Genomic DNA, 26,431 nt, shown 5'->3' on the forward strand with positions numbered 1-26,431 from the left:
GCACGCACAGCAGACAGGAGCCAAGCAAAGAGTCGGTGGGTGCCTGCCTTGTTATTTTTAAATACACGTCTCTGGAAATGCACTTTGGCCAAATGAGCAAGGACACAACTAGATAAGAAAGTTTGATACAGAGCTTTAGGGGGTCATCAGCCCCTGGTGACCTCAGCAAGATGGAGCAGAGGGTTTTTTTTTGGGGGGGGGGATGGTTGAGGTTCTAGATTAGCTATTTAGTTAAGGATACAGCATTATCTTTGTGGCAAGTTCTTGGTGGGATGGGCATCCCAAGCCACCCTGTCTCTCTCCTGAGGAATCTGTACAAGGACCAAGTTGCAACAGTCAGAACTGACCACGGAACAACAGACTGGTTCAAGATTGGGAAAGGCGTACGGCAAGGCTGCATCCTCTCACCCAACCTTTTTAACTTGTATGCAGAACACATCATGCGATGTGCGGGGCTTGAGGAATGCAAAGCTGGGGTTGAGCCTGGACCCCCAGGTTTCAGCGGTGACCAGGGGAGCATTTGCACAGCTCAGGCTCGTGGGCCAGCTGCGCCCGTACCTCGGGAGGTCTGACTTGGCCACGGTAGTGCACGCTCTGGTCACATCCCGCCTTGACTACTGCAACGCTCTCTACGTGGGGCTGCCCTTGAAGACGGCCCGGAAGCTCCAGCTAGTCCAGCGTGCGGAAGCCATGTTACTAACAGGAGCAGGACGCAGGGAGCACACAACGCCCTTGTTGTTCCAGCTCCACTGGCTACCGATCTGCTACCGGGCCCAATTCAAGGTGCTGGTGCTGGCCTACAAAGCCCTAAACGGTTCCGGCCCAAAATACCTGTCTGACCGCATCTCAGCCTACGAGCCCACGAGGACTTTGAGATCATCTGGGGAGGCCCTTCTCTCGATCCCGCCTGCCTCACAGGCACGCCTGGCGGGGACGAGGGATAGGGCCTTCTTTGTGGTGGCTGTTGTCCTCCCTGTGGACATCAGACTGGCGCCCTCCCTTATGACATTCCGCAAGAGACTAAAGACGTGGTTGTTTGAGAAGGCGTTTGACTAAGTGCTACAACAATTGGCAATGATGATTGGAATGGAATATGGAAAACAAGATTGGATTGTGATTCTATGATGAGACGTCGCGAATGATTTAGTGTAACTGTATTATTGATAGTGATGTTGTTATTGTTGTTTGTGATATTGCCTTTAGTGTAAATTGTTTTATATGTTGTACACCTCCGTGAGTCGCCCTAGGGCTGAGAACGGCGGTCTACAAGTGCAGCAAATAAATAAATAAATAAATAAATAAATAAATTGCTGGAAGAAACATTAACAACCTCAGATATGCAGATGACACCACTCTGATGGCCGAAAGCGAGGAGCTGAGGAGCCTTCTCATCAAGGTGAAAGAAGAAAGCGCAAAAGCCGGGTTGCAGCTAAACATCAAAAAAACCAAGATTATGGCAACAAGAATGATTGACACCTGGGAAATAGAGGGAGAAACCGTGGAGGCCGTGACAGACTTTGTATTTCTAGGTGCAAAGATTACTGCAGATGCAGACTGTGGCCAGGAAATCAGAAGACGCTTCCTTCTTGGGAGGAGAGCAAGGTCCAGTCTCGATAAAATAGTAAAGAGTAGAGACATCAGACTGGCAACCAAGATCCGCCTAGTCAAAGCCATGGTATTCCCTGTAGTAACCTACGGATGTGAGAGCTGGACCTTAGGGAAGGCTGAGCGAAGGAAGAGAGATGCTTTTGAGCTGTGGTGTTGGAGGAAAGTGCTGAGAGTGCCTTGGACTGCGAGAAGATCCAACCAGTCCATCCTCCAGGAAATAAAGCCCGACTGCTCACTGGAGGGAAGGATACTAGAGACAAAGTTGAAGTCCTTTGGCCACATCATGAGGAGACAGCAAAGCCTGGAGAAGACAATTATGCTGGGGAAAGTGGAGGGTAAAAGGAAGAGGGGCCGACCAAGGGCAAGATGGATGGATATCATCCTTGAAGTGACTGGACTGACCTTGAAGGAGCTGGGGGTGGTGACGGCCAACAGGGAGCTCTGGCGTGGGCTGGTCCATGAGGTCACGAAGAGTCGGAGACGATTGAACAAATGAACAACAACAACAAAAGTGGGTAACGCAGGGAGTTTCAGAAAAACACCTATTTCTGTTCTGTTGACTACTAGCTGTCTCCTGCCACACATTGCTGTGGCCCAGTCTGTTGATCTGGAAAATAAAGTAATGAGAAAGTGTTGGTTTCTAATATATGTAATTTCTTTATGCTTGTGGGTAAACAGTATTTCTTGCTGTTTCTTTGCCAGTGTTGATGTGGAGAGTGTCTGGTTTGTCTACTCTGGAACATGCAACATATCATTGTCCTTCTTTAGGGGGTCCTTCCAAATCCATGATACTATATCTCTCTGTGTGAATCATATATATCTTATCTATATCTATGGCTGGATGGCTCTTTGTCAGCTTGATATTGACAAGCTGGAATGTGTCCAGAGGAAGGTGACTAAAATGATCAAGGGTCTAGAGAACAAGCCCTATGAGGAGCTGCTTAAGGAGCTGGGCATGTTTAGCCTGAAGAGGAGAAGGCTGAGAGGCGATATGATAGCCATGTATAAATATGTGAGAGGAAGCCACAGGGAGGAGGGTGCAAGCTTGTTTTCTGCTTCCTTGGAGACTAGGACGTGGAACAATGGCTTCAAACTACAAGAAAGGAGATTCTATCTGAACATGAGGAAGAACTTCTTGACTGTGAGAGCCGTTCAGTAGTGGAACTCTCTGCCCCGGAGTGTGGTGGAGGCTCCTTCTTTGGAAACTTTTAAACAGAGGCTGGATGGCCATCTGTCAGGGGTGATTTGAATGCAATATTCCTGCTTCTTGGCAGGGGGTTGGACTGGATGGCCCATGAGGTCTCTTCCAACTCTTTGATTCTATGATTCTAGGAGGGCATTGATTACATTTTCTTGCCCCGGTGAAGGGAGTTGGACTGAATGGCCTTAAGTATTTTCTGTTGGTCATGGGGGTTCAGTGTGGGAAGTTTGTCCCAATTCTGTTGTTGGTGAGGTTCAGAATGCTCTTTGATTGGAGATGAACTATAAATCCCATTAACTACAACTCCCAAATGTCTAGGTCTATTTCCCGCAAACTCCATCTGTGTTCATATTTGGGCATATGGAATATTCGTGCCAAGTTTTGTCCAAATCCATCCTTGTTTGAGTCCAAAGTGCTTGCTGGATAATAGACCTTGGCATTTGGGAGTTGTAGTTACTGGGATTTATAGTTCACCTATACTCAAAAACCATTCTTAATGAACCCCACGAATGACAGAACTGGGGCAAACTTCCCACACAGAACCCCCATGACCAACAGAAAATACTTAAGGCCATCCAGTCCAACTCCCTTTACCAGGGCAAGAAAACATAATCAAAGCCCTCCTGATAGAGAGCCATCCAGCCATAGATATAGATATATATATATGATTCACACACACACAGATAAAGTATTATAGATTTGAAAGGGACTCCTAAAGATGGACAATGATATGTTGCATGTTCCAGAGTAGGCAAACCAGACAATCTCTACGTCAACACTGGCAAAGAAACATCAAGAAATACTGTTTACCCACAAGCAGAAAGACATTACATATATTAGAAACCAGCACTTTCTATTACTTTATTTTCCATATCACCAGACTGGGCCACAGCAACGTGTGTCAGGGGACCGCTAGTATTTCTATAAAAGACTCAGTCTAATAATGCTCAAATTTTGACAGACAGAGACACTGTTCACCCGCCATGCTCTGCTCCATGGGAAGGAGAGAGATATTCAGAGAGTGGCAGATTTGCCTGGGAGCAGTCTGGTCACTTTGGGGCTTCTTTCTCAAGGGAAGAGGAAGAAGTGCGCTTTTTGAGTCTTGGATTTTGTGCAGGGAGTCAGGTTCTGCTGTATGGAAAACAGAGATCTGGCCTTTGGCATTGCTCTTAGGGAAAGAAGTTTTAGCATTTCGGCGTTTTGAAGTTTTGGCGTTATGGAAGTTATGGAACTATGCATTGGCAGGCTGCAGGAAATCAAGGTCTGGCCTAAGAGATGCTTCTCCAAGGTGGGAGAAAATGATATGGTAATATTTTGGAGGCTTGTGGATGAATGCGTGTACATGTGGTGTGAATGTTGAGTGAAAATGAAATTCCCCTTTGTTTGTTTGTTAACCAATGTAATTGTAAATCCTATGTAGTTGCATAGAATCTGTATGTCTGTATGTCCAATGTCATTCTATGTCTAAATGTTTTTTTCCTGTAATCTGATATACCCTCTCACACTGTAAATTGCAATAAAAAGAACCTATGCTTCAAAGTTATTGAAAAGTCATTCATGACAGGTGTACTATAAATCCCAGCAACTACAACTCCCAAATGACAAAATCAATTTTTTGAGTGAAGGACATACATTGGGTTGTTAGGTATCTTGTGTCCAAATTTGGTGTCAATTCGTCCAATAAGTTTTGAGTTCTGTTAATCCCAGATATGAACATTACATTTTTATTTATATAGACAGAGGTGGCCCTAGGTAATTTTCAATGGTAAGCAAACAGTATTTTGCCCCCCTCCCCCCAACCAATCATTGATATATATTTTCTGTTCATCGTGGGAGTTCTGTGTGCCATATTTGGTTCAATTCCATTATTAGTGGAGTTCAGCATGCTCTTTGATTGTAGGTGAACTATACATCCCAGTAACTACACTTAGAATCATAGAATCAATCATAGAATCAAAGAGTTGGAAGAGACCTCATGGGCCATCCAGTCCAACCCCCTGCCAAGAAGCAGGAATATTGCATTCAAATCACCCCTGACAAATGGCCATCCAGCCTCTGCTTAAAAGCTTCCAAAGAAGGAGCCTCCACCACACTCCGGGGCAGAGAGTTCCACTGCTGAATGGCTCTCACAGTCAGGAAGTTCTTCCTAATGTTCAGATGGAATCTCCTCTCTTGTAGTTTGAAGCCATTGTTCCGCGTCCTAGTCTCCAAGGAAGCAGAAAACAAGCTTGCTCCCTCCTCCCTGTGGCTTCCTCTCACATATTTATACATGGCTATCATATCTCCTCTCAGCCTCCTCTTCTTCAGGCTAAACATGCCCAGTTCCCTAAGCCGCTCCTCATAGGGCTTGTTCTCCAGACCCTTGATCATTTTAGTCACTCCTTTGCCTGACCCGCTTTGGGTCCGGAGGCGTGCCTGAAGACCCCGGCGTGTGCACCAAAAGTCACCTCTTGTCCTGACTTTCTCCTCAGCCATTGGGACCGAGAGAGAGAGAGAGAGGTGGAGATTGCCCACCTTTCCTGAAGGTAGGCGCAAAAACAAAGGAGGGAACGGAGGTGGGAGATACCTCCAGCCGGAGGGGCTCTCTCTCTATATATATATCTCTCTCTTGGTCCCAATGGCTGAAGAGAAAGTCAGGAGAAGAGGTGACTTTTGTTGTGCACGCTGGGGTCTTAAGACACACCTCCGGACCCGAAGCGGGCCAGGCGCAGTGGCTCCGCCCCTTGGCCCACCCGCGGATTGGGGAGAGGAGAGGAGGCAGGTGGAGCGCCGGGGGATCGGGAAAGGGAGCCGGTCATGGGGAAGGGATCGAATGCAGAGAACTATTGAGCGCACCTGGTGACCGGGTGGAGCAGGAACGAGAGGGGCTAGGCGAGGCTCAAGGGCCCGGCCCCTTTGGGAAGAGGATCGCCCGGCAGCAAGGCAAGAAAGCTGAGGCTCCCCCCGGACTGCTAGGGCTGTTGTGAGCTGTGGGGGCGCTCCTCAAGTGGTGGTGGAGGGGCATTTACAGAGGTGCCTCTGCGCCCCTGGCAAAAAAAAAAGTGTTCTGCGACCGCTTACTTCGCGTAATGGACGAGCCGCCCGTGTATATAGATGTGTCTTCCTGCATGGCAGAATGAGGTTGGACTGGATGGCCTTTGTGCTCTCCTCTAACTCCATGATCCTAAATATATCCTATCCTTGAACTGAAGGGAAGATCTTACCTTTTTGTTACATGTCTGTTGCAGTGGAGAAAGGAAGCAAAAAGTCTGGTTGGATGAAAGTCAGGATCTTCAAAAGAGATGGCACCCCTTCATTATATCCTAGCACTCTATACAATTGCTTCATGCCTGATTTCTCATGCTGTGGGGCCACTCGCTGATGGCTGCCATCCTTCATTGCATGCTACTGTCACACTCCACCTGCCCCCTGACTTTGCCAGGCTTGTCTGCCTTTCCATTTGGAAAGGTTATAGGTGCCTTGAGGGAGACCAAATGTTGCAAGGGAAGAGAGGAAGCACTGCGCAGGGAGGGGGAAATCACATCCAAAATAGGACGGCGCGCTTTGTGCCAAACACATGGTCACACGATCGTGTCTAACCAATGTGTTGCTGTTTTCAAAAGGGGGGAAACATATGTTCTTATTATATCCGCTCTGCTTTGAAAAGACCAACATAAATAAGGCGGCTTTTTACATACCCTTGTTGTAACAGCAGAAGTTGTTGTTTAAACTATTTAGGAGAACAAATAGCTGCAAGATGTAGCTCAGATGGCCTTTCTGCCCTAAGAACTGGATTCCCTGCTTGAATGGAACATCACATATGTTTACTGCCTTTGCCTGGATATAAGGGAGCTGCATGGGAAGAAATATCAGTGGTGGCGGAGGGGGGGGGGGATGGGAATCTCTGCTCACAAAGCCATATGGACCCTTCAAGCAAACATCCTCTTCAAGGTGGGTTAGGAGACTCCAAAGGGCATTGTTGACAAAGATGCTGAACCTTCAAAGAAGCAATGACTAGCTCTTACTCAAGGTAGAAGAGTGAATGATGCTTTCTCATCGGGATGTTTTCTTCTGCAGTGAGAAGAACATAGGGCTGGGCTTTAGCACAGCTGGTTTTAAACAGAGGCTGGATGGCCGTCTGTCAGGGGTGCTTTGAATGCAATATTCCTGCTTCTTTCCAGGGGGTTGGACTGGATGGCCCATGAGGTCTCTTCCAATTCTAGGATTCTATGATCACCAGAAGCAATAGATCTTTCCCAACTGAAAAGTTGGGAGTTCAAGCCCAGGTCGGGATGAGCATCCAACCTTCGGCCCAGCTTACTGTCCACCTAAGCCATTCAAAAAGCAGTTTGAAGACAGCTTTAGCTCCTTGTGATTGTGTTTGATTTATTTTGTTATATTTTATGCTTGTCTTATTTTATTTTATTATGATACTAGTCGTCCCCTGCCACGCGTTGCTGTGGCCCACTTTGGTGGTCATGGGGGTTCTGTGTGGGAGATTTGGCCCAATTCTATCATTGGTGGGTTTCAGAATGCTCTGTGATTCTAGGTGAACTATAAATCCCAGGAACTGCAACTCCCAAATGTCAAGATTCTATTTTCCCCAAACTCCACCAGTGTTCACATTTGGGCATATTGAATATCTGTGCCAAGTTTGGTCCATATCCATCACTGAGTGCACCGTCATCTCTCGATGTAGGTGAGTATTTGTGTAGAGTTTGGTCCAGATCCATCATTGTTTGTGTCCACAGTGTTCTCTGAATGCAGGTGAGCTACAATGCCCACCAAACCCTTCTAGTGTTTTCTGTTGGTCATGGGAGTCCTGGTTGCCAAGTTTGATTCAATTCCATCATTGGTTGAGTTCAGAATTCTCTTTGATTGTAGGTGAACTATAAATCCCAGCAACTACAACTCCCAAATGACAAAATGAAAAATGTTCAAGTGAAGGACATATATTGTGTTGTTAGGTGTATGCTGTTCAAATTTGGTGTCAATTCGCCCACTGGTTTTTGAGTTCTGTTAATCCCACAAAGGAACATTACATTTTTATTTATATAGATGATATTGCCTTATGTTTTTTGTTACTGTATTGTAATGCATTCCTGGGCTTGGCCTCATGTAAGCCACCCTGAGTCCCCTTTGGGGAGATGGTGGCGGGATATAAATAAAGATTATTATTATTATTATTATTATTATTAGCTGTGAGTAGAGAAATTAGGCACCACTTAAGCGGAGAAGTATTTTACGACACCATAAAAAAGCCAGTGATCAAAGATCTGGAGGAAAGTCTGTGTTCAAAAAGGCTTATTGCCATAGGGAATGGAGTGACAGCACCCTCGTGTGGCCAGAATTGAGCATAACCTCCATGACGCCGAAGTTGGAAAAATGCCAAGACATATACTAGGCCTGGGTAACAACGGAAAAATTTGTTTCTAAAATCGATTTGTATTTGGGGTTTTTTTTTTTGTTTTGGTATTTAAAATAATTACAAAATTTTCCTTTTAAAAAGTTCGATATTTACGAAATTTCGTAAATGGCAAAAATTAACGAATCGATTTCCGAAACAATAACGAATCGATTCGTTAATGGCGGACGCGACCGCGAAATACGCTAAAAAACCTCCAAAACCTTCTGAAGCTTCCCTCTCCCTCTGTTGTTGACTGTTGGTGTGATATTATATTTTTTTTTCACTAATTAAACCATAAAACTGGCCCAGACATGCGGAAATAATAACGAAACGACCTCAAAACAATAACGAAACGAACACAATAACGAAATACGAAGCATTTACAAAACGTATTTAAAAATTCATTTTTTTAAAATAATTGCTCCAGAATGGTTCGTTATCGTTTTGTAATTGAAAAAATTAACGAATTATTAACGAATTACGAATTAACGAAACGAAACCGCCCAGGCCTAACATATACCTCTATCTGTTTGTCCTGTACATCTAACGGCATTTAATGATTACCATGTATGTGTTCTGTGATCTGCCCTGAGTCTCTTTTGGGGTGAGAAGGGTGGAATATAAATGCTGTAAATAAGTAAATAAGTAAATAAATAAATAAGGGAGAGACCAAAATGGGATTCGTTCTCTATAGAATGGTAACAGAGTAGGGAGGGAATCAGGTAAGGCTCAGCTCCAAAATCAATGTGAGCAAAGGCTTTATAGGTGCAGTGAGGACTCTTTTTTTAACCCACCAGCTTTCCTCGGTCATAACTGGTTTGATTCATGGCCTCCAGATGTTGTTGGAAAGTCCCAGCATCCATTCTTAGCACAGCCAATGATGAAGAATGGTGGGAGTTGCAGTTCAAGAATATCATGAGAGTTACTCTTGGATAAAACATTGTGGACAACAAGTTAAACATGAGCCAACAATGTCATGTGGCGGCAAAAAAAGCCAATGGGATATTGGCCTGCATCAATAGGAGTATAGTGTCTAGATCCAGGGAAATCGTGCTCCCCATGCTCTATTCTGCCTTGGTTCGACCACACCTGGAATACTGTGTCCAATTCTGGGCACCACAATTGAAGAAAAATATTATCAACATGAGGAACTGTATCATGAGGTCACGGCATTAGGAAGGTTGAGAACCACTGCACTAAGAAAATCTCGAATGTCACATAAGGAAACTAATCTCACCAATTAGCAAGGGGTAGAAAATCCCAACAAAACTCACAAACTTTCTGGTAGTCGATCATGCCAAAGAAGGGACAGAGAGCACGTTATGGATGCACGTCGGCACACTCAACGTCAGCACTCTTCTGAAAGGCTGCATAATTTTCATGCAAATGACCTCAATCAGCAGCCTGTTTCCAGTTTTGTAGGACTCTGCATCCTTTCTACGTTCCTGGATGAGGCGGCATTTCGCTTCCTGCTTCTTGACTGTTCACTTCTGAATGGAAATCACAGATCCTCAGAAGGAGAAAAAAAGGCAGCTGCCCTTTCTTATGTGTTTGTGCATTCGGATGAGGCAGACCGTCTGGTCTCGGTTTTTTGAGTCTAAAACATTTTCGGGAAGAGCGACTTAATGATGAAACATGTCAGGAAAATGGAGCAACAGAACTACCGAGTTCCAGAAAAAACACTTCAGTGGTTGGAGAAGAGAGATGCAGAACAGTAATGTGGCGGCAAAAAAAGCCAATGGTATTTTGGCCTGCATCAATAGGAGCATAGTGTCTAGATCCAGGGAAGTCATGCTACCCCTCTATTCCGCTTTGGTTAGACCACTTTACCTGGAATATTGTGTCCAATTCTGGGCACCACAATTCAAGAGAGATATTGTCCAGAGGAGGGCGACTAAAATGATCAAGGGTCTGGAGAACAAGCCCTATGAGGAGTGGCTTAAGGAGCTGGGCATGTTTAGCCTGAAGAAGAGAACTCTGAGAGGAGAATGATAGCCATGTATAAATATGTGAGAGGAAGTCATAAGGAGAAGGGAGCAAACTTGTTTTTTGCTTGCCTGGAGTCTAGGACGTGGAACAATGGCTTCAAACTACAAGAAAGAGAAACTCTCACCAATATGCCCTCAAAATGCACTTTACCACTGATTTAGGACTGACTGGTTAGACCACTTTACCTGGAATATTGTGTCCAATTCTGGGCACCACAATTCAAGAGAGATATTGTCCAGAGGAGGGCGACTAAAATGATCAAGGGTCTGGAGAACAAGCCCTATGAGGAGTGGCTTAAGGAGCTGGGCATGTTTAGCCTGAAGAAGAAAAGTCTGAGAGGAGAATGATAGCCATGTATAAATATGTGAGAGGAAGTCATAAGGAGAAGGGAGCAAACTTGTTTTTTGCTTGCCTGGAGTCTAGGATGTGGAACAATGGCTTCAAACTACAAGAAAGAGAAACTCTCACCAATATGCCCTCAAAATGCACTTTACCACTGATTTAGGACTGACTGCGTTCCCTCATCTCTCTTTGAAAACCCTATACTGTGACGATGTGTAACTTTTATTCTTATGGTTATGTGTTGTTTAAACAGTAGTTAATAAATGGTAAGTATGTAGGATTATATTTTGTTAGAGATAGTGGCTGGTGGCTTGAGCTGAGTTGCCATAGCAACGGGGGCGGAGCCAACTGCCTCTTCACGGGGCAGCTGTTTGAAAGTGGCAGTCTGTAAGCCGGTGAGCTACAGGGAAGACTGAATCTCTGGGTGGAGATTCAGGGAATTAATTTGTGACCAAAGGGGTTACAGGAAAGGACCCGGTAGTGATAAAGCTACAGGGGGTTATTGATTCTGGGTTAAAAATCAAGATTTGGCTGGGAGCCAATTCTGTTGAATAGGCCTTTTAGCTTATTTGTTTTATTAGGACAGTTGTCCATGAAAAATACATCTGCTTATAGAAACCTCTTAAAGTCTGTACCTAAAGTTACTCATGAAACCTTACTAATGTAAACAGTCAAGATTTGTGCCTCTTGTGAAGGAACAATCAAATCTGTTATATCTTGCTTGTTCCAATAAAATTGTTACTGTTCTCCTCAAGCCTTGCCTGATACAGTTTCTCTTAAGTCAAACAGTCTGCATAAGAAGTAAAACCAAACCAGGGACAGAAACGCTACGCTATCAATACTTCTGTAAATAATAGTCCCTTTATAAACCAGCTCATAAGCTGATGTTGATCATTACCCAGCTTTCCTCACAAATTTGGTGGCAGTAATTTTACCCTCCTTTACAGATATACCAGTTATATCCTACCTTGTTAATGCCCAGCATTATTTTAAAAAATTTAACTATTACATTTGGCCCGGCCATAGGTTTTTAAATGCTTGTGTGTTACTGTTTACTGTTTATTTTGTTTATGTGATTTACAGTAATTGTATTGTATTGATTGTTTTTGTTATTGCTTTCGTTTATTGATGTACCGCGGGCTTGGCCTCATGTAAGCTGCACCGAGTCCCTTGGGGAGATGGTAGCAGGGTATAAATAAAGTATTATTATTATTATTATTATTATTATTATTATTATCATCTCTGTAAGAAGGTTGTCCAAGGTTGTCTAAGTGCATGTGGCAGGGCATGTGGTAGTCTGAAGAAGAGAAGGCTCATCACAGTAGTGGAACTAAAATGATCAAGGGTCTGGAGAACAAGCCCTATGAAGAGCAGCTTAAAGAGCTGGGCATGTTTAGCCTGAAGAAGAGAAGGCTGAGAGGAGATATGATAGCCATGTATAAATATGTGAGAGGAAGTCACAGGGAGGAGGGAGCAAGCTTGTTTTCTGCTTCCCTGGAGACTAGGACGCAATGGAACAATGGCTTCAAACTACAAGAAAGGAGATTCCATCTGAACATGAGGAAGAACTTCCTGACTGTGAGAGCTGTTTAGTAGTGGAACTCTCTGCCCTGGAGTGTGGTGGAGGCTTCTTCCTAGGAAGCTGGATGGCAATCTGTCAGAGGCTGGATGGCCATCTGTCAGGAGTGATTTGAATGCAATATCTCTGCTTCTTGGCAGGGGGTTGAACTGGATGGCCCATGAGGTCTCTTCTAACTGTATGATTCTATGACACAGAAGATGAATGTGTTAGAATTCAGGGGAAAGAAACTAACAGGGGAATAGGTGGCTGACTCTAAAATAGACTCAATTCATCTCTTTAAACATTTGGACTAAAATCTGGAGTTCTTTTACAGCTGTCATGGCTAGCTGTTGTGTTCAAAAACCTATGAGATTTACTTTTGTGAACCTGACTGTTCATGGATTTATTTATTTATTTATTTACTAGCCGTCCCCTGCCACACGTTGCTGTGGCCCACATGGGGGTTCTGTGTGGGAGGTTTGGCCCAATTCTATCATTGGTGGGATTCAGAATGTTCTGTGATTGTAGGTGAACTATAAATCCCAGCAACTACAACTCCCAAATGGCAAGATTGTATTTTCCCCAAACTCCACCAGTGTTCACATTTGGGCATATTGAGTATTCATGTAGAGTTTGGTCCAGAACCATCGTTGTTTGAGTTCACAGTGATCTCTGGATGTAGGTGAACTACAACTCCAAAACCAAAAGACACTGCCCACCAAACCCTTCTGTTGGTCATTGGAGAACTGTGTGCCAAGTTTGCTTCAATTCCATTTTTAGTGGGGTTCAGAATGCTCTTTGATTGTAGGTGAACTGTAAATCCCAGCAACTACAACTCCCAAATGTTAAGGTCTATTTCCTCCAATCTCCATCTGTGTTCATATTTGGGCATATGGAATATTCATGCCAAGTTTGGTCCAGATCCATCATTGTTTGAGTCCACAGTGCTCTCTGGATGTAGGTGAACTACAACTTCCAAACTCAAGGTGAATGCCCACCAAACCTTCTAGTATTTTCTGTTGGTCATGGGAGTCCTGTGTGCCACGTTTGGTACAATTCCATCATTGGTGGAGTTCAGAATGCTCTTTGATTGTAGGTTAACTATAAATCCCAGTAACTACAACTCCCAAATGAAACTTGACATGCCTGCAATTGCAAATGGGGTCTAAAATTGAGGTAAACAGAATGAGGGGTTAGCCAAAAATGGACCCTGAAACTGCATCCCGTTTCGTCCGAATTTCACATCTCTGTCCCTGACTTCAATAAGATTTCTTTAATGTGCAAATCAAGGGTAAACAATGTGTAATTTTATAGAAGTTCCAAGACAATTCTTAAAAGAACCTAAGCATCCAGTATGGAATGGTCTTGCGTGGCATTCAAACGTGGATTTCACTTGACGACACCAATGCTCCCAGTACCAAGAGTGTGTCCCAATGACCAATTTATTTGAACACAGGCTCACATGGCCACAAGATCCATGGAAACCATTGTTTCAGTGTTGTAAGTCCAAAAGTGAAAGCCCAAGATAGCATAGAGCAGGGGTCCTCAAACTTTTCAAACCGGGGGCCAGTTCACTGTCCCTCAGACCGTTGGAGGGCCGGACTATAGGTTTTTTTAAAAAAAAAAATCAATAAAGAAATTCCTATGCACATTGCACATACCTTATTTTGCTGTGTGGAAGGGCCCTTAGAGGGAGGGGGTTCTTTCTAGCCCTCTTTAGGCAGTAATTCCAGGAGCAGAGAATGGGAAATCTTCCTATTTCTAGTCTGAACAAAATCTGGCTACCAGTATTAAAAAAACTCTAAAAGTATAACTGTAAATAAAGAACAACACTCAACACAGGGGAACTCCAGACAAGAAACAATCAGGGCCAGCTAATCACCTCTCCCTAAAAACTGTCAGGCTATGAAATGGTAATCAAGGTGGCCAATTGAAACATTCATACCTACCTCCAACAGACAAGAGTTCTTTCTCCCACCCTGGATCATCCACAATTTCCTAGTTAAAGGTTTTCCTTGGACATGAAGTCCAGTCGTGTCTGACTCTGGGATGTGGTGCTCACCTGCATTTCTAAGTCGAAGAGCCGGCATTGTCCGTAGACACCTCCAAGGTCATGTGGCCGGCATGACTGCATGGAGCGCCAGGGCAGCTGCCCTTGGCTGGCTCATACTGCCCATCGGGCCTGACGGATAGCATGAGCCAGCCAAGGGAGGGGCACTGTGTGGGGGGGGGCGCTCCTCCTCCGCGGGCCGGATAAGTGCCCTTGGCGGGCCGGAAGTGGCCCGCGGGCCGTAGTTTGGGGACCACAAGTTTTGCATCCATTGGTGCAAAACTACCTTTTGCAATGGGGAGGGGGGGCTTCTAAATAATATTTGGAATACATATTAATATATAAAATAATATATACATTATTAATATATAATATATAAATGATATATTCTATCTAAATTAATATATAAAATAATAATATATAAAATTATAATTTATTTATCTATATCAGGGGTCCTCAAACTTTTTAAACCGGGGCCAGTTCACTGTCCCTCAGACCGTTGGAGGGCCGGACTATAGTTTCAAAAAAAATCAATTAAAAAATTCCTATGCACATTGCACATATCTTTTTTTTTGCTGTGTGGAAGGGCCCTTAGAGGGAGGGGGTTCTTTCTAGCCCTCTTTAGGCAGTAATTCCAGGAGCAGAGAATGGGAAATCTTCCTATTTCTAGTCTGAACAAAATCTGGCTTCCAGTATTAAAAATACTCTAAAATTATAACTGTTAACAAAGAACAACACTCAAACACAGGGGAACTCCAGACAAGAAACAATCAAGGCCAGCTAATCACCTCTCAACAAAGGATTCTCCCTAAAAACTGTCAGGCTAGGAAATGGTAATCAAGGTGGCCAATTGAAACAGTCATACCTACCTCCAACAGACAAGAGTTCTTTCTCCCACCCTGGATCTTCCACAATTTTCCTAGTTAAAGGTTTTCCTCTGACATGAAGTCCAGTCATGTCTGACTCTGGGGTGTGGTGCTCATCTGCATTTCTAAGTCGAAGAGCCGGCGTTGTCCGTAGACACCTCCAAGGTCATGTGGCTGGCATGACTGCATGGAGCGCCAGGGCAGCTGCCCTTGGCTGGCTCACGCTGCCCATTGGTCCTGACGGATAGCGTGAGCCAGCCAAGGGAAGGGCACTGTGTGTGTGTGTGTGTGGGGGGGGGGGTGCTCCTCCTCCGCGGGCCAGATAAGTGCCCTTGGCAGGCTGGAAGTGGCCCGCGGGCCATAGTTTGGGGACCCCTGGCATAGAGACTCAAGAACTGTTTTGCATTGTGTTCACCTTCAGCCTCATGTGTGAAACGCAACTCTTGCATTTCCCTGCTCATGCTTCTGCTAGTAAAAGTGTTAAATTTAGTAACTGTGCTTAAAAATAAAATAACCCAACGATAATAGTTCAGGTCACTACCTTTCTCAAGCCACAGATGTTGCTCTTGTAATGTCTGGGAAAGATAAAATCTGCTTTGGGGGAAATTCAGTTGCCGGCAAGTGAGATGTGCGGGCACATCTGGGCTGAAAAGTGTTTCATACAGCCAATATCTCTGCAAAAGGTATTTTACATTGGAACAGAAACAAACCTGGTGAGGTTTTTTAAGTATAGGACTGAATAATGTCAAGAGGATCATGTTTGGAATGTATAAGCTACTGAATAGAAAACATTACTTTTCCATACTGTGTCCCATGCACCTGATTTTAATTCGCGATTTATTTGGGGTTTTTCTTTCTCACAACCATTTCAGTGGAGATTGCCTATTTCATGAACGCTGCTGCCACAATAGTACCAGATAGGCAAATAACCTTTTAAGTGCCACACGACCCTTTGTTGTTTTTAAGAACAGTAAAGGAAATACACACATAAACCATCGAATACACGATTCCAATCTGGTGTTAAAAAGGTCCCGTTGAAACTGATGAGACTAAAATTGGTCACGACTTGACTTCATAATATTTTCATTGGGGTATAACTTAGACATGTGCATTTGGCGCTTACCTTCATCCGTTTCGTCTCCTGGCTTTCAGTGGAGGCCCTGATCCATTTCGTCTGAGCCTCCCGAAATTGGCAGGCCAGACATTCATTTTTTTTGTTTTCTGGGCTGAAAGATCCATTTTCTTTCGGCCCATTATTGGGAGCGAGGGATTTCACCCATAAGCCCAAATTGTTTGGACCTATAGGTGCAGGATTTGGGCCTTTGTGCCCGGGTCTGACAAGGCCTGCAGCTAAACACCGAGCAAGGAATGCTCCTTATTCGGCACTCGGCTGCATGCCCTGTCAGGCCCAGGCGCGTAGTGTTAAAGAGCCGGCTTGCCTGCAGCCAAGTGCTGAGTAAGGAGCGCTCTTCACTCGGTGCCCAGCTGCAGGCCCTGCAAAGCCCGGACACATAGACCCAAAGCCTGCACCCATAGGCCCAAAGCGCCAGGGTGCCTGCAGCCAAGCGTCGAATAAGGAGTGCTCTTCACTCGGTGCCCAGCTGCAGGCCCTGCAAAGCCTGGGTGTGTAGACCCAAAGCCTGCACCTGTAGGCCCAAAGCGCTGGAGTGCCTGCAGCCAAGTGCCGAGTAAGGAGTGCTCTTCACTCGGTGCCCAGCTGCAGGCCCTGCAAAGCCCAGACACGTAGACTCAAAGCCTGCACCCGTAGGCCCAAAGCACCGAGGTGCCTGCAACCAAGCACCGAGTAAGGAGCACTCTTCACTCCATGCCCACCTGCAGGCCCTGCAAAGCCTGGGTGTGTAGACCCAAAGCTTGCACCCGTAGGCCCAAAGCGCCAGGGTGTCTGCGGCCAAGGGCTGAGTAAGGAGTGCTCTTCACTCGGTGCCCAGCTGCAGGCCCTGCAAAGCCCAGACTCGTAGACTCAAAGCCTGCACCCGTAGGCCCAAAGCGCCGAGGTGCCTGCAACCAAGCGCCGAGTAAGGATCACTCTTCACTTCATGCCCAGCTGCAGGCCCTGCAAAGGCCAGGCATGTAGACCCAAAGCCTGCACCCATAGACCCAAAGTGCAGGGGTGCCTGCAACCAAGTGCCGAGTAAGGAGCGCTCTTCACTCGGTGTCCAGCTGCAGGCCCTGCAAAGCCCGGGCACGTAGACCCAAAGCCTGCACCCGTAGGCCCAAAGCGCTGGAGTGCCCGCAACCAAGTGCCAAGTAAGGAGCGCTCTTCACTCGGTGCCCAGCTGCAGGCCCTGCAAAGCCTGGGCACGTAAACCCAAAGCCTGCACCCATAGACCTAAAGCATCGAGGTTCCTGCAGCCAAGTGCCGAGTAAGGAGTGCTCTTTACTCGGTGCCCAGCTGCAGGCCCTACAAAGGGTGTGGAGACTCTAAGTCTGCACCTGTAGGCCCAAAGCGCCGGGGTGCCTGCAACCAAGCACTGAGTAAGGAGCACTCTTCACTCGGTGCACCTGTAGGCCCAAAGTGCTGGGGTACCTGCAACCAAGCGCTGAGTAAGGGGCGCTCTTCACTCAGTACCCAGCTGCAGGCCCTGCAAAACCTGGGCACATAAACTCAAAGCTGTTGGAGGGGCAATCAGAGGCAACAAAAGAAACCCATATCTTGGGAATCTGGCATGAACAATGAGACTTGGACTTCCTATTTGATTTCAAAGTAGAGCCATCAGGCTGGGATTTCCTTTTGTCAGCTTTTTGGTCATTTCACAATAGGGGCAAGACGTCCCTTAGGAGGTCGCCTTCCCAATTTTTGTTTACCTCATTCAAAACCAGACATTTCCCCAAGCCTCTCTTTTGTGGCTTATCTGATGGAAGCAGGAAGACCAGGATAGAATAATCAAGGATCATCACAAATCCTATCAAGGACAATAGGCTGGGCATCGCACCCATTGATTTATTAACCGGCTCATTGTTTCTGCTTCGTCCCGCCTCCCTCTTCCTGGTTCGCCAGGGCGCTGATGCGCGGGGAGTTCTCCCATTGGCTCCTGCGCAGCGGAGGAGCTCTGCGATTGGCTCTGGCACAGGGTGGGCGGCCGCGCCTCCTCCCAGCTGGAATCACATCAGCCAATCACCAAAGGGCCGGGCGGAGGGAGGAGGGCGGGAATTTTAAACTTTCAAGCCTGGAAACTCTTATAAAAATGCCTCTGATCTCTGTACTGGTATGCTTTGTAGGCGAATTATTGCTACCTAGTAGGGCTGGGTAACCACGGAAAAATTTGTTTCTAAACTCCATTCGTTTCCAGGGGGCGCTAGCGTTTCCAAATTCTAAATACTTCTGAAATTTTGAGATTTCAAAATTTTGTTATTTACGAAATTTCGTTAATTTCGAATCGATTCGTTAATGGCGGACACGATTGCGCAATATGCTAAAAAAAACCTCCAAATGGGACAGGGGGAACTTCTGAAGCTTCCCTCTCCCTCTGTTGTTGACTGTTGGTGTGATAAAACAAACAACTATATTATATTATATTATATTATATTATATTATATTATATTATATTATTATAATATTATAATATTATATATTATTATATTATATTATTATAATATTATTATATTATATTGTATATTATATTATTATATATTATATTATATTATATTATAATATTATTATATTATATTATATTATTGTATATTATATTATAATAATATATTGTATTATATATTATTATATTATGAAAATAATTACAAAATAATTATGAAAATTGGAAAAATTGTTTCGATTCTTAATTACTCCTCACACTATTCCAAAATGGCTCAATATCGGATCGTAAGCTCATTTAAATACGAATTAATAACGAATTACGAAATTAGTGAACGAAACCGCCCAGCCCTACTACCTAGCATCCTTTTCAGCTGAATCGCTAATAAAACCACCTCGGTGCCTTTTCTTCAACTTTGGTGAGCTTTATTTTGAATTTTAATCTTAATAAAACTGCTGAAATCAGGCTTCTCTGGCTCGCCAAAGTAGCGGACCCTCTTTGGTGTGGTCTCAGGATCCCTCCTCCCGGGGAAGACCCTTCTAAAGCTTCTATCGACTTCAATTCTGGCAGTTGTCATTCAAACAACTCACTTTTCCATGCTTTGCAACATGGATCCACACTTGCTTCACATTGTCAACCCATATCCGTCCACTCAGGGCTACATAGTTATAAACTCACCATCAATCCCCATCTTTAATCAAAATATTCAGATCATTTCCAAAAATATCATCTTGCCATTGTGCCATAAATGGAAACTCATGTAAAACATGCAAGGTCTTACCAGAGAGGAATTGAGGCAGTAGTGGAAAACATATAAAAGAAACACATTACAGAATATCAAGAATGAAGCTGTCTGGAAGAAAGGATTGTTTAGTCTCATAAACTGAAAGGAGAAGCTGTGCAAGAAAAGTTTCCTCATCGACAGGGATATTATCAACAAGCAAGTGGACACTCCTACCTTGATACCTGTGTTTGGAATATTTTTAAAGAAGGGAAACATTTGACTTAACATTTGTTCTATGGCATGCACAGGACATCTCCAAAATGCAATCCCAACGTGCATGACAAGCATCATATCCCCTGCTTGGCCAAACTACAGCTGTCGGAAGCGCTCCTTGGAGGGCAGCAGTGTGTGCAAAAAGCTCTATGGAGTGTCAGAGTCTCCGCACATCCCATGTTCGGTGCAGCACCATAATTGTCCCCTCGTTCATTGCAAAAGATTAAGGTTGAAGGCAACTTCTTGGATTAATGGCATGGAGGTGTATGTGGGAGAGTGTAATGGGAAGGGATGAGGGTGATGGGTTTTGTTTTTGGAAGGGAAGCAAGCAAAATTTGGCAGCCAAAAAAGGCAGTGTGTGCGAGAGAGATGCGAATGAATGGAAATCAATGTTTTTGCTCAGGGAGGGAAAGAGGTTGGAGAAGCACTGTTGCGACATCACCCTTTGTCTTATATTACCAACATTACTTTTATACAGTGGTCCATAGGAGTGGACTCTTTCAGACATTAGCAAGCAAGCAGAAGGGTCCAAGGGGAGAAAATATGGAGAAGTCAAGCATCCCGTTGCATTAGATTAAAACACAGGCCAAAAAGAAAGTAAGAGGAACAGACAAGACACAATCCGTAGGACAGGCACATTCGTCTTGCAAAAATGGACAAAGAAAGCAAGAAAGGGTTTGGAAAGGGGAGGGGAAAGAGGGAAAGGGAGAACCGAAAAAAGAAACGAACACAGATCTGGCAGAACGGCACAAACCTTCGGGTTCTGTGTTCTCTTTGAGGTGGACTTGCTTCAGTGGGCAACAGAAGATTTCATGACACTTAGCACGAAAGGGGGATTCTTTTTTCTTTAATTCCGTGGATTGGATGGAATCTTGCCGTAACATAATATACTCCTGTGTGCCAGGGGGGGCGTCATCCATAACTGCGGTCACCACATAACAAAATGAACTTAAGTTAGAACGAAAGGGAAAAAAGGAACAAAAAACAGAGAAAGAAGAGAAAAACAACAAAAAGAAGAAGAAAACAAAGAGAAAAGGAAATCTAGAGAAGTAAATCGACTCTATCTCGACCAGAGCTTGAAAAAGTTCCCGTTTCTTTCGGAGCACCGTTCCCCAAAATCCTCCAGACTTTGGGACTTGTAGTCTATGGGGGATTCTGGGAACTGTGTCCAAAATTAAAGAACTTGTCCCAGCTCTGCCTATAATGGTAAAGGGAAGGGGGATGGGAAAGAGAAGAGGGAATGGGGAAAAACATTGGTAGAGAGGAAACAGAAAAACGAAGGAGGTTGTTCTTATCGTAGAGAGTGTTTTGAACTTCTACCTTCAGTGCTTAAATCAATCGTTCTAGATGTGTTAGGGCAGTGGTTCTAAACCTGTGGGTCCGAAGGTGTTTTGGCCTTCAACTTCCCAGATGTTTTGGCCTTCAACTCCCAGAAATCCCTAGATGTTTTGGCCTACAACTCTGGGAGTTGTAGGCCAAAACACCTGGGGACCCACAGGTTGAGAACCACTGGCTTACATGAATCGTTCCAGATGTGTTAGGGCAGTGGTTCTCAACCTGTGGGTCCCCAGATGTTTTGGCCTTCCACTCCCCAGATGTTTTGGCCTTCAACTCCCAGAAATCCCCAGGTGTTTTGGCCTACAACTCTGGGAGTTGTGGGCCAAAACACCTGGGGACCCACAGGTTGAGAACCACTGGCTTACATCAATCGTTCTAGATGTGTTAGGGCAATGGTCATCAACCTGTGGGTCCCCAGATGTTTTGGCCTTCAACTCCCCAGATGTTTTGACCTTCAACTCCCAGAAATCCCCAGGTGTTTTGGCCTACAACTCTGGGAGTTGTGGGCCAAAACACCTGGGGATGAACAGGTTGAGAACCACTGGCTTACATCAATCGTTCTAGATGTGTTAGGGCAGTGGTTCTCAACATGTGGGTCCCCAGATGTTTTGGCCTTCCACTCTCCAGATGTTTTGGCCTTCAACTCCCAGAAATCCCCAGGTGTTTTGGCCTACAACTCTGGGAGTTGTAGGCCAAAACACCTGGGGACGAACAGGTTGAGAACCACTGGCTTACATCAATTGTTCTAGATGCGTTAGGGCAATAGTTCTCAACCTTTGGGTTCCCAGATGTTTTGGCCTTCCAGAAATGGGAGTTGTAGGCCAAAACACCTGGGGACCCACAGGTTGAGAACCGCTGGCCTACATCAATTGTTCTAGATGTGTGAAGGCAGTGGTTCTCCAGATGTTTAGGCCTTCAACTCCCAGAAATCACAACAGCTGGCAAACTAGCTGGGATTTCTGGAAGTTGTGGACCAAAACACCTGGGGACCCACAAGTTGAGAACCACTGGCTTATATCAATCGTTCTAGATGTGTTAGGACAGTGGTTCTCCAGATGTTTAGGCCTTCAACCCCCAGAAATCTGAATAGCTGGCAAACTAGCTGGGATTTCTGGGAGTTGTAGGCCAAAACACTTGGGGACCCACAGGTTGCGAACCACTGTGTAAGGGTGCTTATCAAGTTAGCTTACATATTGGGGAAAACGTTGGCACAGAAAAAAAAGAAATAACTTATGCAGACATCCCCCCCCCATTGTTTTACCATTTTGCTACCATCTCTTCTCTGCCCCACAAATATGCTCCCACTCAACACACACAAACACATACAAGCAGCCCTCTGTATCCACAAGTTTTGCATTCATGAGTTCTAACATCCCTGACTTGAAAATATTCCAAAAAAAGAAAAGGCTATTCCAGAAAGCACACTGTGATTTTGCCATTTTATATAAACGACACCATTATATTATGCGATTGTATATAATGGGACCACAGCATCTTAGTAGAGCTAGAACCTGCTTAAGATCTAAGGCAGTGGTTCTCAACCTGTGGGTCCCCAGGTGTTTTGGCCTACAACTCCCAGAAATCCCTGCCAGTTTACCAGCTGTCAGGATTTCTGGGAGTTGAAGGCCAAAACATCTGGGGACCCACAGGTTGAGAACCACTGATCTAAGGGTACCTAAGTTGGATGGACAGGGTAATATCTTCTGTTTGACATCTGCATAAGGCAACATCATGGTTTGAAATGGAGCATTGGGCTGTCCATCATAGACACAAGTAGTATTTTAGTCTTAAGCAACCATACCAGCTCCATAGAGGACATCCTTCCCACTCCTAAAGGTGACTAGACATGATGGAAGCCCTATCAATAAATCCTTTCAACTTAAGAGTGGGGATCATGCTATTCTCCAGATGTTGATAAACTGCAAGATTCAGCAGGACAATAGTGGAGTACACAGAGAGACACAACACCTTTGCAGAAGCATATGAGGAGCTCGGCCTGTCATTGAACATCGAGAAGTCATCAGCCAACCCCTCTCCAATGCCAGAGATACAGCTAAATGGTGTAACATTAGAAAATGTTGACCATTTCTGCTACCTTGGCAGCCACCTCTTTACCAAAGTCAATATTGACACCGAAATACAACACTACCTGAGCTCTGAGAGTGCAACATTTTTCCAAATGAAGCAGAGAGTGTTTGAGGAAAATGTGGACCATTTCCGCTACCTTGGTAGCCACCTCTCCACCAAAGTCAACATCAACACCCAAATACAACACCGCCTGACCTCTGCGAGTGCAACATTTCTCCAAATGAAGCAGAGAGTGTTTGAGGACTGGGACATCCGTAGAGATACCAAGGTGCTTGTCTATAAAGCTATTGTCCTCCCAACTCTGCTGCCTTCAAGACGTGGACTGTCTACAGACGTCACGTGCAACTCCTGGAACGATTCCATCAGCGCTGCCTCCGGAAAAATCCTGCAAATCTCTTGGGAAGGCAAGCGGACAAATGTCAGCATGCTGGAAGAAGCAAAGCACACCAGCATTGAAGTGATTGTCCTCTGCCATCAACTCCGCTGGACCGGTCACGTTGTCCGGATCCCAAATCAGTTGCTCTACTCCGAACTCAAGAACGGAAAACGGAATGTTGGTGGACAGGAAAAGAGATTTATAGATGGGCTCAAACCCAACCTTAAAAACTCTGGCATAGACACTGAGAACTGGGAAGCCCTGGCCCTTGAGTGCTCCAGCTGGAGATCAGCTGTGACCAGCAGTGCTGCAGAATTTGAAGAGGCATGAATGGAGGGCGAAAGAGAGAAATGTGTCAAGAGTAAGGTGCTTCAAGCCAACCTCGACCGAGACCGCCTTCTACCTGGAAACCAATGCCCTCACTGTGGGAGAAGATGCAGATCAAGAATAGGGCTCCACAGCCACCTACGGACCCACAACTCCATAACTCAAGGTCAATGCCCACTTAACCCTTCTAGTATTTTCTGTTGGTCATGGGAGTTCTGTGTGCCAAGTTTGGTTCAATTCCATTGTTGGTGGAGTTCAGAATGCTCTTTGATTCTAGGTTAACTATAAATCTCAGCAACTACAACTCCCAAATGGCAAAAGCAATTCCCCCCAACCCCACCAGTATTCAAATTTGGGCATATTGAGTATATGTGCCAGATTTGGTCCAGTGAATGAAAATACATCCTGCATATATTTACATTACAATTCACAACAGTAGCAAAATTACAGTTATGAAGAATCAACAAAAATAATGTTATGTTTGGGGGATCACCATAACATGAAGAACTGTTTTAAGGGGTCGCAACATTCAAATGGTTGAGAAACACTGTACTATGCTAATAATATAATATATTGTATGAAAATATATCTTGTAAGCAGCTCTGAGTCCCCTTTGGGGTGAGAAGGGCGGCATGTAAAAAGCCTGATCGGCTGAAGGAAAACAGCTAAAACGGATCCCTGCACAAGCTGAAAGACAGTTGCATCTGTCAAGTAGGAAATGTAGGTACCACCTATGCGGGGGGCTAATTTAACTAATTTACGATGCCATAAAAATCTCCAGCAAGCCTGCAAAGAATGAGGAAGTACTTCCTCAAATGGATGGTGAAGCAACAGCTCCCCTGATGGCCAGAATACCTTCAGGGGGCAGAGCAGCCTTCAATAGCCTGCAGCTCCTCCCCTGTCAACCACCTCCACCAAGTCTGGCCTCCTTAATGGGAGCATTCAACACCCCCCCCCCCTAGTTGCTTCACTAAATTGGCTATTGCTGCAAGTAATGACAGTGTGAATAAATTGTCAATATTTGCTTGAGATAATGCTTGCAGTTCTGGAGGGACTCATAGACTTAGCAGCATGGGGATTTGGTTAACCAGTTAAAATTCATGAGTAAACCAGGTTTTTTTTTAACTGAAAAATTGGGGGGGGGGGGTTGAAGCCCTAACTCTACCCCCCCCCCCCACCACACAGCTACAGGCCTGGGCTCAATCCATTACGCAAAGTAAGCATTTGCAGTATAGTTGATTTTGCCCAGGGGCGCTCTTGAGGCGCTCTTGGGGAAAAATAGACCTTGACATATGCGAGTTGTAGTTACTGGGATGTATAGTTCACCTACAATCAAAGAGCACTCTGAACTCCACCAATGATGGAATTGAACCCAATATGGCACACAGAACTCTCATGACGAACAGAAAATATATATCAGTGATTGGTTGGGGGGGGGGGGGGCAAAGTACTGTTTGCTTATTGTTGAAAATTACCTAGGGCCACCTCTGGATGCAATGGAACAATGGCTTCAAACTACAAGGAAGGAGATTCCATCTGAACATGAGGAAGAACTTCCTGACTGTGAGAGCCATTCAGCATTGGAACTCTCTGCCCCGGAGGGAGTGTGGTGGAGGCTCCTTCTTTGGAAGGTTTTAAGCAGAGGCTGGATGGCCATCTGTCAGGGGTGATTTGAATGCAATATTCCTGCTTCTTGGCAGAATGGGGTTGGACTGGATGGCCCATGAGGTCTCTTCCAACTCTATGATTCTAACTGTATGAAGGGGTTGTGGCATTAGGAAAGTTGAGAAGCCGTGAACTAGAAGAACCAGGGCTTTAATCGTACGTAAGAAGGCAAGAATCAAATAGCTCCGCTGCTGCCTTTCAGACTTCCCGGATGACCCTGTCACTCAGTTCCTTCTAAACATCCAGTTTAGCTGTGCATCATCACCTTTTCAAAACCAGGTTCCTCCAATCCAGAATTGTAATTTGAATGTGGATGAAGCTGTCTCAGTGACATGATTGATGCTGTCATTATGAATTGAGAAGTAAAACTATTTTTTAACATGATGGATTGCCAAAAGCCAGGAATGCAATTTATTAAAGAACTCAGAATAAGGTTGAAGAGAAAGAGACATCATATCTTCATGGCAGCTCTCTTGTTTCCGGGTGTATTGACAGAAATGGACAAGCTAAAGGAATCCTTGTCAAGAAATCTATAGATACACACAAATCACGGATTCTTAGTGCCTTCCTTTAAAGAAAAAAGAAGGATAAGGGCCAGTAATGGAGGGAAAAAAGAATTCATGTATGTCAAAAGGATCAGCTTGCCAGAAGAATTTACACAGTGAATGGCATGAGTGGCTGAGAAACATGAAAGAATACAGTATTTGCTTTGGCTATTGTTGTCGGCTTAAGCGGAATGAGGAAAACTGGGAGAAGAGAGGGAGGAACACATTCATTAACTCAATGAAGAAGGAAGGAGCGGACAATGTCCTCTAAATGAGGCATGTCATAATTGGATTAAATATGCCAGGATTAATATCCAGTTTACACAATGATTAGGAAAATACACAACAAGGATACGTAGATTGTTTTTGGCTGCATCGATGCCAAAGGGGATTGATCCTTCCCTTCCTTCCTTCCTTCCTTCCTTCCTCTTTTCATCTTTCCCTTTCCCTTCCTCTTTTCATCTTCCTTCCTTCCCTTCCTTTCTCTTTTATCTTCCTTCCTACCTCTTTTCATCTTCCTTCCTTTTCATCTTCCTTCCTT

General features: G+C 44.8%; 1 protein-coding gene across 4 annotated transcripts in view; it reads right to left on the reverse strand.

Annotated features, from left to right (window-relative positions):
- Positions 1-26,431, reverse strand: part of FGF13 (fibroblast growth factor 13) — a 385,345-nt gene that overhangs the window by 166,472 nt on the left and 192,442 nt on the right. For 2 of the 4 annotated variants that reach the window (XM_060756433.2, XM_060756434.2), the window contains one exon: positions 20,306-20,473. The exons of 1 other annotated variant lie outside the window; for it this stretch is intronic. In XM_060756433.2, the coding sequence (XP_060612416.1) occupies positions 20,306-20,473 (168 nt within the window). Of the gene's footprint in view, positions 1-20,305; positions 20,500-26,431 lie in introns of all 4 variants that reach the window. One more of the 4 variants, XM_067471653.1, reaches the window with a different exon arrangement.

The sequence above is a fragment of the Anolis sagrei genome, chromosome 10, assembly GCF_037176765.1.
Source record: "Anolis sagrei isolate rAnoSag1 chromosome 10, rAnoSag1.mat, whole genome shotgun sequence".
Classification (NCBI taxonomy): domain Eukaryota; kingdom Metazoa; phylum Chordata; class Lepidosauria; order Squamata; family Dactyloidae; genus Anolis; species Anolis sagrei.